The sequence below is a fragment of the Barbus barbus genome (assembly GCF_936440315.1).
Source record: "Barbus barbus genome assembly, chromosome: 1".
NCBI lineage: Eukaryota > Metazoa > Chordata > Actinopteri > Cypriniformes > Cyprinidae > Barbus > Barbus barbus.
This window is the reverse complement of record NC_136729.1, coordinates 23,644,049-23,663,709: the sequence shown is the minus strand read 5'-3', so window position 1 is coordinate 23,663,709 and position 19,661 is coordinate 23,644,049. Positions and strand designations below refer to the sequence as shown.

General features: G+C 39.1%; 3 protein-coding genes across 5 annotated transcripts; 1 reads left to right on the top strand and 2 right to left on the bottom strand.

Annotated features, from left to right (window-relative positions):
• The first annotated feature begins 1,520 nt into the window (after positions 1-1,520).
• On the top strand, positions 1,521-4,531 carry LOC306871860 (apelin receptor B-like). Of its 2 annotated transcripts, XM_079420067.1 has the most exons (3): positions 1,521-1,667; positions 1,769-1,859; positions 2,634-4,531. In XM_079420067.1, the coding sequence occupies exon 3, from the start codon at positions 2,853-2,855 to the stop codon at positions 4,077-4,079; it is 1,227 nt and encodes a 408-aa protein (XP_079276193.1). In that variant the 5' UTR covers positions 1,521-1,667; positions 1,769-1,859; positions 2,634-2,852; the 3' UTR covers positions 4,080-4,531. The 2 variants fall into 2 exon arrangements, 1 of the variants encoding a protein (XP_079276193.1); XR_013784380.1 differs by lacking the exon at positions 1,521-1,667 and having other exon boundaries at positions 1,759-1,859; positions 2,643-2,775.
• Positions 4,532-5,200: 669 nt separating this feature from the next.
• psmc3 (proteasome 26S subunit, ATPase 3) lies at positions 5,201-9,473 on the bottom strand. The gene is made up of 11 exons (XM_079420055.1): positions 9,324-9,473; positions 8,739-8,819; positions 8,520-8,645; positions 8,285-8,389; positions 8,095-8,157; positions 7,835-7,972; positions 7,608-7,751; positions 6,593-6,838; positions 6,362-6,507; positions 5,919-6,000; positions 5,201-5,545 (listed from the first exon to the last, which is right to left on the bottom strand). Exons 1-11 carry the CDS (start codon positions 9,363-9,365, stop codon positions 5,435-5,437), a joined length of 1,284 nt encoding a protein of 427 aa, XP_079276181.1. The 5' UTR covers positions 9,366-9,473; the 3' UTR covers positions 5,201-5,434.
• A 1,172-nt stretch (positions 9,474-10,645) lies between these two features.
• On the bottom strand, positions 10,646-18,962 carry LOC306869239 (mitochondrial carrier homolog 2-like). Of its 2 annotated transcripts, none has more exons than XM_079415919.1 (13): positions 18,547-18,962; positions 17,645-17,729; positions 17,403-17,509; positions 17,028-17,051; positions 16,799-16,855; positions 16,528-16,585; positions 16,345-16,396; positions 16,214-16,273; positions 15,859-15,952; positions 15,595-15,642; positions 12,304-12,371; positions 11,968-12,043; positions 10,646-11,501 (listed from the first exon to the last, which is right to left on the bottom strand). In XM_079415919.1, exons 1-13 carry the CDS (start codon positions 18,631-18,633, stop codon positions 11,415-11,417), a joined length of 903 nt encoding a protein of 300 aa, XP_079272045.1. In that variant the 5' UTR covers positions 18,634-18,962; the 3' UTR covers positions 10,646-11,414. The 2 variants fall into 2 exon arrangements, with proteins under 2 accessions (XP_079272045.1, XP_079272044.1); XM_079415918.1 differs by having other exon boundaries at positions 10,648-11,501; positions 17,004-17,051; positions 18,547-18,676.
• Positions 18,963-19,661: the final 699 nt, after the last annotated feature.

Below are 19,661 nucleotides of genomic sequence, written 5' to 3'. Positions count from 1 at the left end.
GGCAAGTTTATTGTTTATTTTCTGCAACCCACGATACCATAGTCTCTTGTCCAGACCAATTTTTCAAGAAAAATAAGACTTAGAAAATTATAAACGTCTGGTTAGCTCCTATAGGAAGTTCCTCTGTGATTGTATTGAATTTAGCAGCATAACACTGATGAGAAATTGTTACTTTAGAGCAGGGGTCTGCAAGTAAGTTTGGCATCGGGCCAAAAAAAAAAAAAAATTCACCACTAGATGGTGGACCAGAACATAGACAAAGGATAATTTAAGATATTAATGGATGAAAAGTGCAACCAGAATTGCCTGTGACTGACTGTTACAGTGTATTTTGTAACTGGTAGTGAGCTGTTACTCTGTAAATCCTGCTACAGTCATTAACAAAAAGCCACATTTGATCTCAATCAGAGTATGTGAGCGGAGTGGAGCGTCAACCATTTCCCTCCGCGCTCCGAGCATTTATTAATAATCGCTCCGCTCCGCGCTCACTGATGTCAGAAACACCGCTCCGCGTCTAAAGTATTTCAGTATGTTTGAAATATCACACTTCTATGGAAGCCCGTTTCTGCCACTGACTAATAGTAATAAAAAAGCTTATTGCCACTTTTTATCTCACAATTCTGACTTTTTTTCCCCACAGAATTTTGAGATATAAACTTGTAATTGCGAGTTATAAAGTCAGAATTGTTAAAGTCCAGTTTTGAGGAGGGGAAAGACTGATATGTTCTCAGAATTGCGAGTTTATATCTCAGAATTTAAATCACGCAATTCTGAAAAAAAGTCAGCTGTCAGCTGAAAACATTCAGAAGGAACAAATAAATTCCTTGAGAAATATAACTTCCCGCTCATGTCCACTGCAGTCATCATAGCCTTCACATTCTTTCTGATTTGAGTGATCCTTTTCTATCTAGCTAGCTAAATATAGGCTATTTAACATGTGAATTCTTGCTAAATATGCAGTTATATTACGGGTCGTTGGCATGTAATTGATGGAGCAGTGATGGAGCGAGTGAACACCACAACGCTCCTCCTTTTAAAAAAATCCGCTCCTCCATTCAAAATCACTCTGATTGTGAGTAACATACTCTGATTGTGAGTAACTGCTGCTGTCATGAAAGATCTATTTCAGAACCAGCCGCTATTAAAATAATCTGGCTATGGCCCATGGGTGCAGCCCAGATATGATTGCTGGCGGGCCACTTTTTTTAGGTAAAAGTGTTTCAAACTCTTCAGGCATGTGTTATAGAAATGTATGCAAATGTACAGGTCAAACTCTTACTTTTCCTGGTACACAAAATCACCCTCTAGTGTGATTCAATGAACAGTCTGTACAACAATGGGCCACACATACTGTCTCTGGTTTCCTGATCTCCCAATGCTTTAAGTAACCCGTTATTTGTAAGAATGCATACTATATTTGCTAATACAACCTAGTGGTAGTGTTGGCCAGAGGTACGCTGTTTGCTTCAGTGAAAGACATTGTCATGTATATAAAGCTTCTTTCAAGCCTGAGGTGTTTTGAGTTTACTCAGTCTGTTTAAGAGAAGAGGGACTGTTTGGAGATCTCACAAAACTGCTACGGGGTGGTCCAGAGAGGAGGACAGAACAGAAAAGGGAATGGACTCAAAGAGGAGATGGTCTTTAAAAGAGCAGACACTTCCCAGGAGGTGAGACAGAAAGAAGCATTCGTTTCTGGGAGAGGTGAGCTGAGAGGGACATCAAGAGAAACCCATCGATACATAGTAATTTGTGTCCTTCTTTTAAAAAGATCATCAAAAAACAGTGAGACCTACCACAGAGAAGAGAACACTGGGCACAATCATTAACAGAAGCAGAGGGAAGCTCTTAAGGAAAAACAGGTATGAGATTATTTGGTTCATGGTGGATGTGTGATAGAGAAGCATTGCTTTTGTGGGATAGATTTGATTAGGTTTTCTTATATATGTAGTATGTACATCACTAGATTAATACACAAAAAAGAGAATGAAATGTAATTATTTTATTTTATTTTTTTATTGCAGAATTATTACTGGAAGTGCATGTATTTACTGATATGGATTAGTTATGTCCAAGTATAACATACTCTGCCTGGCAAAACAAACAAAAATCACTGTTTGTATTTAAATAAGCAAATACTTCTAATTCTGGCACGTTATATGTTTGACAAAAGTTCTTTTGATGCAGTGTGTAGCTTATTTGTTAAACAAACACATCAGAAATATCCCATAGCCATATTTCAAGACAACAATGCCAAGATCCATCAGGCTCAAATTGTGAAGAGACTTGAGAAGAGACTTTAACCCTACTGAAAGTCTCTGAGATATGCTGAAATAGACTTCACAGACTGGTTTGATTCTCCCACTGTCGATACAAGATCTCAGGCAAAAATTAATGAAGCCTTTGATGGAAACAATTGTTGAAACAATCCCACAACTAATGCAGAGCGTAATCAAAGCTGAAGGCGATCCAGCAAAATATTAGCACGTGTTTTTGGCCAGGCAGTGTATAAGCTGGTTATTTAGGGGTTGAGAATGTATATGATGCAACCAGAAATTATATGAGAAGTTCTTTCTCATCTGTTTTTAATGCACAGCTTCCAATAACCTTTTTTTCTTTTGTCTGTGATTTCCCAGAAAGTTTAGAGGACAGAGGAGGAAGGAAGTGTCACTGACTCTTCCAACTATCATGGGAAATTCACAAATATAGAATCCAGGGGAAAGACAAGTGCTCCATCATCGTTCTTTTTCCAAACCATTCTTCCCCTCTCAAGCCCTTAAAAAGAAACTCAGTTCTCTTTCCTGTTCATGTCATCCACTTTCTCTCTGCACTAGGTGCAAGTGAGTGTCTCTCAGATGTCTGGGTCTCTGCCCTTCCCTTCACCCTCACCCTTTCCCTCGTGTGACTACAGAGAATGGTCTGCAACCTGGGTGCTGATTCCAAGCGTGTACCTCCTGGTGTTTGTCGTGGGCTCCCTGGGTAACGGCTTGGTGCTATGGGTGTACCTGGACCGCCGAGCGAGAGGCCGCAGGAGGGTTGGAAGCGGTTCCAAATCTTCCCAGACCACCAATCCACCCCCTTGTCCCTCCCCTACATCTTCTCGGACAGTAACAGAGTCTTTAATAGCCAGTCTAGCATTGGCTGACCTGGCCTTTGTCATGACCCTGCCGTTGTGGGCGGCATACACAGCGCTGGGCTACCACTGGCCCTTTGGGCATGTTCTGTGTCAGGTGAGCAGTTACATTGTGGCACTGAACATGTATGCGAGCGTGTTTTCTCTGACTGGGCTCAGCGTGGAGCGTTACTGCGTCATCACACGAAAGCATGGCAATGGCTCAAAGCAGGGACGGTCAACCACCCGCGCCAAGTGGATTGTGGGTAGCGTGTGGCTGGCGGCTGGAATGCTGGCACTTCCTGCTCTGCTTCTGCGGACTGTAAGGGAGGTGGATTTGGAAGCTGGAGATTATGGTGATGGGGAGGACGGACATGTGTCATCCTGCTTGTGTGACATGGACTACTCCAACTTGATCTCAAGTGAGCTGGACCCAGCAGCTTCGGAGCAGGCAGAGCTGATGTGGTCAGCAGCTTTGGGGTTAAAATCAACTCTGCTTGGCTTCCTGTTACCTCTTGTAGTGCTGCTGCTCTGCTATGGCTGGCTAGGGCGGCTTCTTTCCCGACACTTCAGCCTTGGCCCGCGTCCTGATCATACGCGCCAACGCAGGCTCCTCCGTATCATCATCACCCTTGTGTTGGCCTTCTTCCTCTGCTGGCTTCCCTTCCACACCAACAAGACACTCTCCGCTATGGTGGAATTGGGCATTCTTCCCTTTTCCTGCAGTTTCGACCAGTGGTTGGTGGCGGCCCATCCGTACTCCATCTGTCTGGGCTACGTAAACAGCTGTTTAAACCCTCTGCTGTATGCTTGCTGTGATCCGGCTTTCCGGAAGCACTGCAGTGGTCTGCTTGGGTGCGTATGGGTCAAATGCAGAGGTCAGAAGGGAGGAGAGGAGAATGAACACCACAAAAGTTCACCAATACCATCTGGGACACATGAAATGACAGTTAGTAAAGAAGAGCAATGAAGAGAGATTCATTTGGCAGACTCTGTGACTGCTGAACTGTTTCTGTGGAAAATCTTAGAGGACTGTGAGAATCAGATTATTCTTTCCACTCATCTGTGAGATTTAGCATGAACTTCACACTCTCAAGAAAAAAAGATGCCAACATAGTGTGGGAACTGATAAACGGACAGGATCCAGTGAAGGTTTTCCCATGATGTTATGCCTGAAGAGTAGTTTACAAGTTCTAGATGAAATAGAGCTGCATCTCCCAATATTATGATGTGATTCAGACAGTTTGCGCAGTGTGGGCATGTTGTTGAATTATGAACCGCTTAAGTATGATATTAGACATCATGTGCAATAATTTTTTGTAACCAAACTTTGAGTCTGTTTAGCCCTACAGTGATTTCAGGATAAGCAGGCATGTATTTTTGGATTTATGAATGTACATTTATAAAATAAAATTAGAAAAACTTTATTCAAACCCAACAACGTAGATTGATTCCTTCAAAAAGTTTAAACACATCAAAATGTTTGTCTGAGGATTTCTACTAGCCTAGCCTTTGCCCATCCAGCCCTGACGGTTAATGGTAAACAAACTTGGCTAGCTGTCCTTAATGGAGGCTTGAAACCGAGGCTCAAATTGAGTGCTGAGTTCAACCCCCCATTACAATATTACCTAGAGGGAGAAAAACAGAAATAGGAGGAGATGGGGAGAATTGACGTTGGGACGGTGCAATGAGATCTGCTTATATAGGCTCGTAATGATGATTGACAGGACTGAATGATTAGGCTCCTCCCGAACCAATGTTTGGAACTTCATTGAAATGTGCTTTTAACATACTCGGTGTATTAAAAAACAAAAATGTATTGAGTCACCACTTGTACACTTGAGTGTACTAGTGTATGAAAGATGGGTTCAAGTGTACTACAAGTGGTAACTTTAAGTGGTTTGTAAACTTGAAGAGGTTGTCACTTTTGCAGTTACATTTGACCCTTGTGGTGCAAAATTACACAAATGGAAGAGCTTGATTACAAAACTATGATTATTCTACTAGTTTTCCCATCACTATTAATAAAACAGGAACATGCAGAAACAACACTTGACACCTTCATAGAAAAAAAACACAAACAATGGTAAATAGGTTTGTGTTTTAATGAACTGAAAGACAAACATAAGGTTAAATTAAAAATATTCTGCAAGTCATCACTGCGAGACAGTCCAATCTGCTTTCGGTTTATCTGTCTCCAACACAATCAGGTAATTACTCAGAACAGTAATGGATCCCAGTAGCACAGGTTTACAGGTGTACCTGATCCTGCAGTTGGAACACTTTCACGCTCCCACACACACACTTACACACACCTCTACTGGGTTAAGCATAGTACTGCAGATTGGCTTTCTTCTTTGCCTGCACCTCCAGAATGCCCTCCATATAGTCCTCATGGTTAAGTTCAGTGGCCCCACGGCGCAGAGCAATCATGCCCTAACACACAAAAGCGAACAATACACATTTAGGTAACATGCAATAACAACAATCAGGAGCAATGATATTCCCATAAGAAAAAAACCCAAGTATTCAAGTGGACCATTAAAGTGTGTAATTTTGATTCAGATTCTGTTTTGCAAATAAAAAAAAAATCTCTTTGTCAAATATCGTCAGACAGGTTGCATCTTGCATTAAAGCATGTGAATGACTGAAGTACTTTTTTTTTTTTAGTACACATGTGCCCCTTTTTGGAATCAAACTTGTCACAAATGACATTCAAGGGCCTTAACCACAATGTTAATACCACCTCAAAAAAAGAGATACTAGCAGTAAAGGTAAATTAATTTAAGGTTGCAAAGATCATACTTACAGCTTCAACACAAACTGCTTTACATTGAGCTCCATTGAAGTCATCAGTACAGCGTGCCAATTCTTCATAGTTCACATCAGGACTATAACACACAAAAGTCAAAGATGAATGAAATAAATGGTGGGAGAGAACAATGCTAATTTGTGTGTTAGAGAATTATTCAAATTTGTATAGCAGTTGAACTTCAGTTTTACAGATACAATAGACAAATGACTCATGCAATCCAATAAAACATTAAATAAGCTATGAAAGCTGTTGTTTTGCTGCTTTAACTTCACGTCTTGCCCACAAAAACTGTGCTCTACTACTGCAAATGTCTCATCAGTTGATGTGCAAAAATACAAAATGACCATTTAAAAGCAAATGCCCAACCTAATAGTAAAACATCAACTCCGAACAACACCCAGGACCAGTTGAGACACAAACGAACAAATGTTACATACCAGACATTCATTTTGCGTGAGTGGATCTGCATAATGCGAGCACGAGCTTCCTCGTTGGGCATGGGGAACTCAATCTTACGATCCAGACGACCTGAACGAAGCAGAGCCGGGTCAAGGATGTCCACCCTGTTAGTGGCAGCAATCACCTTGGGGGGAAAAAGAAGAAAAAATACCTTGACAGGGCTGACAGGTCCACAATTATGACACAAGCATATGGGCTCAAGTGTGTACCTTCACTTGCATGTTGGGCTGGAAGCCGTCTAACTGATTGAGTAGCTCCAGCATGGTCCTCTGCACCTCTCTGTCTCCAGCCTTCTCACTGTCAAAGCGTTTGGTGCCGATAGCGTCCAGCTCATCAATGAAGATGATGGAGGGAGCTTTCTCCTTGGCAAGAGCAAATGCATCACGTACCAGTTTGGCACCATCACCAATAAACATCTGTACCAGCTGAGGGCCAGCCAACTTCAAAAATGTTGCCTGAGAAAGGACAGTAAAAGAATAATTCAAGATAAAGTTTAATGCATCAACACAAAAAATGTTGTGCAGGAGTGTCAAACTCAATGTACATTTTGCCCGAGTAGAAATTATTTAAATATAATATAATAAAATATAATAAAAATTTAAATCCTCATAATAAGGGGTAGCTTTTAGAGTTTGAAAGCTACTTCTAACTTTTTTTTCCTTCTTTTTTTCAAAAACAGCACCAGATTCACTGATTGTATATGTCAAAGGGTTAATAACTGCAAATTGCAAAGGATGCAATTAAAATAAATCAAAATATGTGTTGCGTGTTTCAGAGTGAAGCACTGTGTTCTTAGATGTTTACAGTATCTCGGGGCGGCTCGTATCTCGTAAATGCAGAGATGGATTTTGTGTGGAGCAGCATCTGCTCTGACTTTGGGTCTCTTGTAACTTGCATTTGGGAATTAATATGCAACCCATACTTGTAATGAGAAATAGTTATAAATCGGCTATTGTAAATAAATGAAAAGCTTTAAGGGTCCCTGCAGTTTTGCATCAAAATAAAAGTTTGATGGTTTAATGTTTGAAAACGAAAAATTAGTCAATTTTGAACTGATAATTATACTGTTATTTTTGTTTCTAATAACTAACAAAAAAAATGTTGTGTGTTTTTCAGTGAAATATTACAACAGTATGCAATAACAAATCACAGTTATAACAGAAAAAAGTAATAATAATAATAATAAAACATCAGAATGTGACCCCCCTCCCCCCCACACTGCACCTTGGTTTGGGCTGCACAGGCTCTGGCCAGCAGGGTCTTTCCTGTGCCTGGTGGTCCGTACATCAGAACTCCCTTTGGTGGTTGGATCCCCAGATTCTCAAACTTCTCTTTGTGGTTCATGGGCAGAACAATTGCCTCCACCAGCTGCAAAGAGCAAAGCAGTGAGCTCAGAAATAAGTCAACTAACATTCTGTCTACAATACTGTCATTGTGAGAAACTTCAATACCTCTTGAATCTGTTTGTCAAGACCACCAATGTCACTGTACTGCTCTGTAGGCCTCTCATCCACTTCCATGGCCTTAACTCTAGAGTCATACTCAGTGGGTAGAGTCTCCAAAATCAGGTAAGAGTCTTTATTCACACCCTGTGAACAGTAGCAGATGCAAATTTAACACATTTCAAAGCAAAAGACACATTTCAAACAACATTATTTAAGGTTGTGAATATATTGAACTAGTTTGTCAAGGGAAATTAATTCTCACTAACCACAAGATCACCAGGTTTCAGTTTCTCAGCATCCACCAAACCAATCACAGGCAGGAAATAGGTCTGCAATTATAGCACTATGTCATACACTATAAAACCATTAAGATAAAGTTCCATGAATCAGTATCTGAACGAAAAGCATCATGGAAATTCATGGTCACACAAAAACAATGCTGCATAATTGACTCACCTGCCGGGTGGAGGTTTTGATGACGGCACACTTGCCCTTCCTCTGCGAGTCCAGATCAATATTGGCTCCATCCTCCTCTTGGTCATTAGGATCTACATCTAGCAGCTTCCATACAAACACACAACACATACAAACTTTAAATCCCATACACAAACTAGATGCAGTCAAAAAAAAGCTCCTTATGTCCCATTCTGACACTTTAAATGAGATGTCTAGAGGAAAGGAGACATTTTACCTCTATGACGTTGGAGACGAGGTAGGGCAGAGTCTTGTTCACTTTTATTTTCTCTGTGTTTTCCTTGATCTTGTCTTTCATGGCTTGCAGCTCATGAGTGACACGCAGAACCTCACTCTTCATGATCTGCAATCATAAACACCATAATGAGGCACAGAACTGCATGAAGACACTGAAAACAATCATCTGCACACTCAATGTGAATTATACAACAGCTACCTTAATCTCACTGTCCAAAAGACGAGTCCTCTGAACAATCTCTTCAGTGGACATCTTGAGGACTTCTTCGCCGATGCCATCCTATAAAATATGACGGAGTCATGTTTGAATACAAGTTGTCTGTTTTCAAGTCTTTCAGCCACAAACCTCATAAACATCAGGTTTCCTGTATATACTTCCTATACTCAAACAACATCTGATTAAACTTAATGTGAGCAGCAGGAAACCTCAGTTACCATGTTCACCATTAGCTCACCCTGCTAACGTTATCCTAGCAAGCCACAATCACACGTTTACTAAAGATGTATTGCGATCTTTTTGTAATTTTAGACCGAATTAAAATGTGGAGTTGTTCTGTCATTATCTACCACGATGAATGATGTATGGGTGAATGCTCACACTTATAAAGAATGAATGAAACACAGTGAAATTCACTGTGTCATGCTATGCTCTTCCCTCAGAAAGCCATCAGACCCAAACCCAGCGCTCAAACATCATTTAAACACACCACTCCTGATACATATTTCTGCACGTGTACAATATTTACTAGTTTTGGAAAACAGTATAGAAAAACATATAACAGACCTCCACTTCATCCCAAACTGATCTATCATTCAGCGACGACATCTTGAAACGCTGTTTTTCTTCTTTCTCTTTTTCTTGTAGGCTTTTGTCGATTGGCAAACCTGCTCATTGTGCATTACCGCCACCAATCGGACAGGAGTGTTGAGTGCCAAATTAAAGTAAAAAACAACAACAATCAAATCCTCCAGTTACTTAACAGTGTGTGTTTATATTACAATTATGTAATCTAAATCTGTGGTTTTGAGATATAAAAAAAGTATTGTGCATTTTTGTTAATCCCTGGACACTACGAAGGACATTTTGTAATGTGAGGTGGTTTTCTTCTTCACATAGAAGCACGTTCAATAGTTGTTATACTGTTTCATGCTTTCCTATTCTGGATAAAGAACAATTTAAACCAGTTATTATTGTGTTGTTTTTCCCTTTAACCCCTGTCTTGCTTAGTAGGCCTAGCCCACATGACATGAGTATCAACTTCAGGAGGTTGAGTTGCTTGTTTTGCTGGATCATCAGCTTTGGACTCCCACATATGCAGTGTTTCCATATCCTGTAATTTAAGCAAATGTAGAATGATTTCATAAACTATATTTGGTTGTGATGTAGACTACTCACTTTTTAATCTGAGTATATGTCTACATTCAATGACTGACCTTCCTCTGACCATTCAAGGGCTAAAGATACCTAATTCTGTTATAGCTTGTTATAAAAACTTGTAAAAACTAATTATATGTCCTCTTCTTTAAGCTGACTTTGAATTTTGGGATACATATTGATGAAGCTGTATGACCTGACCAACATTGCATTATGTTCATTATTAAATTATATGCTAGAAATGCTGCAGGAGAGGATGAAAATCACCTTTCCGTACTCTCCATACTCTAATAGTATTTAGTACAAATAGTACTGTATAAAATCTGAAGTTACTCTACTGAGATGTAAAAAAATTAATAAAAATACTAAGTGTGTCTTTAGACAGCTAGGCCACTTAAATATTTAGCTTAGCTTTGATTGATACTAATAATTGTAATGCATATCTGCATCTTTTCGGAAACATTTTATATCATCAAACAAAACTGACAGACCCCTGGTTTATAAATCCATAGTGGTTCATACAACCCTATTCAATAAATCAATTTTCATACTTTCTTGCTTGCACCATATGTCAATAATATAAACACTATTCACAGTTCTTGTTAAACTGTATTTCGTATACTTTGTTCTCCAGACAATGACAAATACAATGTTACAGCTAGTTCCTGAAATTATTCTTGATGTATAGCATCCGTCTGTTGTGTAGATGATGGACGACTAAGACACAAAGACCAAAAAAAGCATTCTCACATTTATTTGGGTCAATTAGAACATCATTAAAAATAAAAAATCTCAACTGATTGTGACTGGACCGGAGTTCTGATGGAGATGCAGCTGGAAATTGCCCTCCACAACAAAACTATTCTAACCCCTACACTGATAAGAAGCCACAGAGGCCTTTATCTGTCAAAATCACCAGGGTGGAGGTAAAGCTTAAAGTTATGCAAAACACATCTGGTAGACATCAGATAGGCAGACAATGCAGTGGTATAAAGTGCTGCATAACCTTCCTCTCACATGAACACACACAACGCAGTCTACTTTTAACAGGGTAGAGAAATTCATGTTTGTCAGTCAGTCAGTGCATGAACCAGTAGAGACAACAGCAGGTGTATTATTACTGTTTTACTGACAATCATTATGGTCAAGCACGAAAAACAGATGTAAGGGGCCTGTACTGGACTCAGGCACAGATGGTCTAGGGCACCCCGAGTGCTCCATTGAAATTATACTGCGGTTTGTTTAACTTGGTTACGTATACAAATCCCTGGGTATTAAAATAAAGCTCTTTATGTTTCATAATTTCAAATCAAAAATCATAATGTAGTGAAAACAATGTACTGATAAAATGAACAGTAATAATCCTGGAGGCTGATGCAGACTGATTATCAAAAAACGTTTGTCATCTTAAACAAGTGCATACGAAGAATTAGGAGTCCAACTTTGTGGGCCAGCTCAGTTACATTATTATAATTTTAGACTATGCTGATTGCTTCCCATTCAAAAAAATCTCTTCTGCTCAATGGCATACGTCTTCCCTGCAGGCAACTTTCTGAAGAACAGACTGTTGCCTCTGCTCATGTTGCCCTGAGAGACACAAGAAGAGAAGAGGGAATCAGAATGATATTTTCTGACAGTTTCTTCAAATGTTACCCATTGCTAAAGAAGTCATCCCTAATAATGAAATGTCTTAGTAAGTCACTGACAAATTAGTTTTTTTCTGTTGCTCAAGATGTTCTGTCAATTATCCAGTTTAACACATTAACTTGTTTGGATACATCTAGAGAAACACCTTGATACTCAACAAAAGAAAATAAAACATATCCAGATGACTAGAATAAAATACTTTCCCGTTGTTTTATGCAGTCACGTATGTAAACTCATTATTACAGTAGTGTGCTGCTTTAATTCTATTAGCCCTTTAATTCAATTAGTCTATTCAAATTCCAATTAACATTAGAAGATCATCAGCGGAAGAACTAAGACATTCAAGAAACGTTAACAAAATTCAAATCCCCAATCCCAGTAACTTATATCAAGAAAAATTGCTCACCTCTCGGCTCAGGTGACTCCAGCAGTGGAGCCAGTTGGGATAAACGGCAGCATAAGGTGGCAGACCTCCAGCCAGCCTGGGTCAGATCAGGAGAAACATTACTTACAACAATACCTCCATTAGTTTTAAATATTTTAGGACATACAGGTATCCTACAAGCCAGGTCATTTTTGGGAAAGGGGAACAAGGTGAATAAATGAACTACAGTCATAGAACTTGATCATTTGAAAGGGATGAACAAGTTTAAGATTACAAGCTTCTTATGAAGTTAAGAAACCAGCTTTCATGTAATGCCATTCACAAATGCTTCCACTAGAGTCACACAACATCCCTTACCCACAGTTATTTACTGCCATCAGATTGGACACCAATACAAATGGATACGTCAGCATACTTGCAAAAAACTGAGCAAAGATGAAAAAGATACAAAAACAAAAAGGTAAATACATTAGAAAGAGAACAATAGCACAACTTACAGACATATTTACAATAGAATTGCCACTAACTGATACATTTTTTTATTGTACTTGTCAGACACACACTCAAATACACATAAATCAAAACATATCTCTCTGGCTTTTTTCTAAACCAAGATCTGTCTTGATTTTTTCCTTCTATGTACAGTATCTCACAGAAGTGAGTACACCCCTCACATTTTTGTAAATATTTTATTATATCTTTTCATGTGACAACACTGAAGAAATGACACTTTGCTACAATGTAAAGTAGTGAGTGTACAGCTTGTATAACAGTGTAAATTTGCTGTCCCCTCAAAATAACTCAACACACAGCCATTAATGTCTAAACCGCTGGCCACAAAAGTGAGTACACCCCTAAGTGAAAATGTTCAAATTGGGCCCAATTAGCCATTTTCTCTCCCCGGTGTCATGTGACTCGTTAGTGTTACAAGGTCTCAGGTGTGAATGGGGAGCAGGTGTGTTAAATTTGGTGTTATCGCTCTCACTCACTGATACTGGTCACTGGAAGTTCAACATGGCACCTCATGGCAAAGAACTCTCTGAGGATCTGAAAAAAAGAATGTTGCTCTACATAAAGATGGTGTAGGCTATAAGAAGATTGCCAAGACCCTGAAACTGAGCTGCAGCACCGTGGCCAAGACCATACAGCGGTTTAACAGGACAGGTTCCACTCAGAACAGGCCTCGCCATGGTCAACCAAAGAAGCTGAGTGCACCTTCTCAGTGTCATATCCAGAGGAAATAGACGTATGAGTGCTGCCAGCATTGCTGCAGAGGTCGAAGGGGTGGGGGGTCAGCCTGTCAGTGCTCAGACCATACGCCGCACACTGCATCAAATTGGTCTGCCTGGCTGTCGTCCCAGAAGGAAGCCTCTCCTAAAGATGATGCACAAGAAAGCCCGCAAACAGTTTGCTGAAGACAAGCAGACTAAGGACATGGATTACTGGAACCATGTCCTGTGGTCTGATGAGACCAAGATAAATTTATTTGGTTCAGATGGCGTCAAGCGTGTGTGGCGGCACCCAGGTGAGGAGTACAAAGACAAGTGTGTCTTGTCTACAGTCAAGCATTGTGGTCTGGGGCTGCATGAGTGCTGCCGGCACTGGGGAGCTACAGTTCATTGAGGGAACCATGAATGCCAACATGTACTTTGACCTACTGAAGCAGGGACTGGGCTGCATTCCAACATGATAACGATCCCAAACACACCTCCAAAATGACCACTGCCTTGCTAAAGAAGCTGAGGGTAAAGGTGATGGACTGGCCAAGCATGTCTCCAGACCTAAACCCTATTGAGCATCTGTGGGGCATCCTCAAACGGAAGGTGGAGGAGCGCAAGGTCTCTAGCATACACCAGCTCCGTGATGTCGTCATGGAGGAGTGGAAGAGGACTCCAGTGGCAACCTGTGAAGCTCTGGTGAACTCCATGCCCAAGAGGTTTAAGGCAGTGCTGGAAAATAATGGTGGCCACACAAAATAGACACTTTGGGCAATTTCACTCAGGGGTGTACTCACTTTTGTGGCCAGCGGTTTAGACAATGGCTGGATGTTGAGTTGTTTTGAGGGGACAGCAAATTTACACTGTTATACAAGCTGTACACACACTACATTGTAGCAAAGTGTCATTTCTTCAGTGTTGTCACATGAAAAGATATAATCAAATATTTACAAAAATGTGAAGGGTGTACTCACTTCTGTGAGATACAGTATATATTTTTTAACTTAGACATGTTATTTTGTGTTACAATTATTACTATTTTTATTATGTAGAAACTATCTGAAAAATCCTGATCTCTTATGTATATAAGAATATACATACATTTGTAATATCATCTGAAAGCATGAGCCAGTAAAGTTTTTTATTATTATTATAGAACATTAATAATTAGAACTGAAACGTGGCAACAATGTTTTAATAACACTTTATAAAGTATATTTAAACAGAAATTACAGGCTGGTGGTGAGTGCTTGAGACTAAGGCTGTGCGATTAATCGAAATCGAATCGCAAAGCTTGCGATGTGGACGCGATATTACTCTGTTCCAGAGCATATGCATGACTGCCACCCTTGAGTGGCAGTCTTACTAACCTATAGGGTGTTTTTATTTGTAGGCTACATAAATGTTATCTTACATATTTTATCTCCCCAAAAGATTAATTTGAAATAAGGTTATAATGCATGTTCGCTAATTCAGAAGACCGCAAACACGGCTTGTGTCTCTGAATGCTTCTCATACTCGCCACGCTCTGCCCCACGCTGCGCGTCTACCGCATCTCACAGACGAGCTGTTTAGACGCAGCCTGTCTCGTAACGCTCTTTTATACTCACGGTCTCGCGCCAGGTTCTGCTCCGCAAGTCTGGCAATATGGACGAGGCCTGACGCACGCGAGCAACCTGTGTCAACTCGCGCCTGGCTCCGCGTTTAAAACGAATGTAAATTAAGTCTAACTGCTTGCCAATTTCACTTGGATGAAATGAAACATTCAGTACATTTCCCACTTGTTCTTAAAATCCCAAATACTTGGGATTCACAAAAATGAATAAATCAGCCCATGTAACATGTAATACTTTAATAATTGACTACAGAAATACAGTTCTAGATTTATAAAAAATAAACAAATCTTTCCTGTGAAATTCTGTAATTCTGTAAAAGTAGTAATACCATTATAATCTTCCCCGCAGAAAAAGAAAAACGGTAGAACCCCTCCCAAAACACAATGGAAAATGTAATGGATTTAAGGGTTATGATGGGAATTGTATTGGTTTTAATGTAAACTATAATGGTGTCTACTGGTATTTGATGCATTCTATTGGTGGGATGTAATCTAGCAGATGGCAACCAATAGAACAACAGTAATTCCTATTGGAATAATGCCCAAAACAAAAAGGAATTTTGTAATGGTTTTTATGGAAACTATAAAAATTTCTGTGATGGTTTCTCTTGTTTTGTTTTTTTTCAGCATGTTAATGATACTCATACTGTGCTGCACATTATTGACAATATTGAGCTGAAGCTTGACTTTGCAAATTTAAAAAAAATTAAAAAAAAAAAAAAAAAAAAAAAATCGCAATTAGATATTTTCCCCAAATCTCACAGCCCTACTTTAGATGCTATTCGTCATTTAATGTTTTTGTAAAAAGTGACTTACCCCAGTCACAGCGTGAGAGCAGTTTTTGATCTCTCCTGTATGACTCGTCTGAGTCAGGTACAACAGGAAAAATCAATCAGTACATAACATGCAACTACAACTGACACAAATGTAGAATTGTTGTTCTAGCAAAACAGTATACAATGATGAATCTGTAAATACTGAAAGATTAAAAGTATCTCACATACAATGAATGAAATTTTGTACAAATTTAGGGTCAAAATGTTTTGTTGTTTGTACACAAGTTTGTGTGTGTTTACATACCGAGTCGTCTATAGCATATGCGTTTATGAAGTGAGCAAGCATGTTGCAGATCCACAGGGAAAGAACATCACCCAGTAGACGAGGAATGAGGCCACTGTGGGTTGACAAAAAACATAAATGCTGAAGGTAAAGACACAGAGTTGTATAATGGCCTGACAGCATTCATGAAAGTATTTATTATTTATTTAGCACTTAAAATGACTGGTAGACTAGTAAGGTTGACAGATTTTTTTTTCACACATATATATGCACTTTTAACAAGGTGCCATACATTAAAAACAGTACAACTTTTAAAAATGCATCATGAGGCAAACTATAGATTACCTCATTTGAAAATATGTAATTTTGCACTTACGCAAAAAAACCCAGGATTCCATCTTCTCTGTAGATGGTAACTATGGAGTCAAAGACACCACTGGAAAGAACAAACAATTATTAAATGTGCAAAACGGAAAAGGAAAAACAACTGAAAAGAAAACAACTGACCTGTATTTGGCTTCTCTACCAATAAACTGGACCATGCATCGGAGTGTGATCACTGGGATGGGGGGGAAAAAAACAGATGACATTCACAGACTGAGAGAAAAGTGAGATTCAAATCATAAAACCTGTTCTTTTATTGTACTAACTTATACATTTGTATATTTGTATATTTGCTTGTACATTTACCATGAAAAGGGTGTGTGACAATTGTAGCACATGAGCGTGCAATCATCTCTTTAGTGGTCTGAGAGGACAATACAAAAAAGAGGGGGAAAAAAAAAACAAGACGCAAAACATTTCAGTAAACAATAACTGGTGCAAACATGAAAGTCTGTTTGCACATATTTTCTACTCGTGTCATTCAGTCACATCAGAATCATGACTATGTAAACAAACAGGCTTTGACTGACATACAAGGTATGGAAACTAGTCCAAAATTCTGCTTTAAGTGTCTCACCTCATTTACTACATGTTGCAGAGAACCATCCTCTGCTTTCTGACTGCTTCCCACCACCTGAGAAGGTGAAGAGATGAGATACGTGCTATTATATCATCTCACGTGTAACTAACTGCAGCAATTCCACTCAAAGTAAAAAAAAAAAAAAAAAAAAAAAAAAAAAAAAAAAGGCAAAATTAAATGGATTCAAGCACTAAAATAATACCTCTGAAAACACACGTGTTCCTACCTCAATTTTTTCCTCCTGGCATTTCTGTGGGTTATAAGAAAACATTAGAGCCATTTAAAACGGAGTATAAATAACCTCTGCTTAGCTGTGCCCAGCCAGATAAACACAAAAGTCACATTGCAACAGTCTGAACACTGCCACATGCAGCCAAGCAACACCCTGCACAAATCACAGTTACAGAGGCCTATCTAAAGGCTGGAAAACATGTACTTTACTGACTGCAAATGGACATAGACTAAAAACTGGGCGTCATACACCAAACAACTAAGGATTACACACTACCAGACTTTCAGAACAAGACAAACTCACTCAGAAACATACACATTTCTTATCAAAACAAATAAATCTCTGAAGAACCTGGCGTGCATACTGTACCTGCAAGACTCTACTGTGAACAATGGTGCCAATGGTCCCAGCAAATAGCCTAGGGGTGAGACCTTTAAACAGGCCTGATTTCCCATCGATCTTGACGATGTGTTTGGCTAAATGAAACAAATGTAAGTCTAAGAACTGCATGCATTTTCCAGAATTCTTAAAAATCAAATTAAATATCAAATGAAGACTTAAATTAATGGCTATTGACACAAAAAATGAAGCAATCGGTTCCTTGATCTTACCGTATGCAAAAAGCCCTGGAAGCTGGTACACCTGTCGACCAAACATATTTCTTCCTAGCGTAGGAGGAAGAGGTTCATGTCCAACCTGTATTTGCAAAGATACAAATATGTTAGTTCACCAATAAAAACAGGTGAACGTGACAAATTGATACACAATATATTTTATTGTGCCTATAAACAAAAACAAAAAAAACACGTTATATTAATATCTGTTATATACAATATCTGACTTGGAAGAAAATAACAAAATAATACATTTTATATTACTATACAGTGAAAACCTGTGTGGTAATATATCAGAGGTAAACACTGTGAAAATCCTGAGTATAAACCTCATTTAGCTTACAGAAGTAAAGCTGATTCAATTTACTTTCTACACAAATCAATGTTTTATGCATATAGATGTATGCATGTATGGGTGTGTGTGTGTGTGTACACATCACAATAACCTGCAGTAATCTTAATCAATAGCCCGAAAGACGCTGGTGTAAAAATGCAGTTTGTACTGTTTTCAGTGGGCTTATAATGCATTAACATAGTACGACTTGTAAGTATATTGACAAAAACTGCCATAAAAACTACACCTGACAGACCTATCAGGCTGACCTTATAGACCATTAACACACACAGACCAGATAGACAGCGGTCAACAACCCTGCTAGTACAGCTAACTACCCCATGATGATGAGCATAGACGCCTTTATCCCTGTAAACAAATGTACTCCACACAACGATGCTCATGTCTCAAAAGGACACACTGCAATATGTATTAACTCAGTTACTGTTCATAAACGAACTGGCTAACGTTTATCAACATGCTATCAAAAGTACTCGACAGCAGCTCGTGTGCAGGCGTCGACTAGCTACTGCTCTAATATTTGCGTGTATTGTGTAAATCCTACCTGAACTAAAACCTTGATGTACATAAGAGGGTGGGAAAGGATTGTTAATCCAGACCCAAGGAGGACTTGGCCACATGTGTCCGCCATTACCAAGACGATACGATACGAAACGAAACGAAACGTCCCCCTCCTTGACAGAGAAGGTCCGTCGGTAAAACACGCAAAACAGTGTTGCCAGATCCCGCTAAAAACTCCATAATAAAATTAGCCTAACTAATCTAAGCCTAAAATAACCCATTACCCTCACGAACAATAGGATATTAGTTTAGTGCTGCCGATATTTGCTTGATTTCGTTTGTCTGATTCCAGAATTAGAGCATTTCATTTTACAAACAAATTCAAATGTTTCACAAACAGCCTACAACTCGCTTAACATTACTAGATACAACCATCTAAATCACACACACCTAATGGGTAAAGATAGATAGAAACAGAAATGAACTCGAACCGCAGGTGGGGATAATTAACAAATGTTATTATGCTTTCTTGTATTACATGGGCAAACTAAGCCCTAATAATAAGTGACTTTATTCTAGAAAGAATAATAAAAACAATGGATAAAAATTGCCACCCATGACTGTCTTTATAAGCTAATTGATAAAAACCAAGAACAATGTTGATTATGATATGAAGGCGATATCGCTTCATTTCCAGCGATATCGCCGACCTTATTGCAAAGACACTATTTATATATATATATATATATATATATATATATATATATATATATATATATATTTTTTTTTTTTTTTTTTTTTTTTTTTTTTTTTTTGATATATGCAGTGCTTTGACACAATTTGCATTGTAAAAAGCGCTATATAAGTAAAGGTGACTTGACTTGACTTGATTACAGAAAAGCGGACATGGCAACATGGGCTCATCATTTGATGAGGTACCTCGTCTACACAGGTCACGTGATTGATGAGGTACCTCGTCTACACAGGTCACGTGATTGATGAGGTACCTCGCCTACACAGGTCACGTGATTGATGAGGTACCTCGTCTACACAGGTCACCTGATTGATGAGGTATCTCGTCTACACAGGTCACGTGATTGATGAGGTATCTCGTCTACACAGGTCACGTGATTGATGAGGTACCTCGGCTGTGTCCAA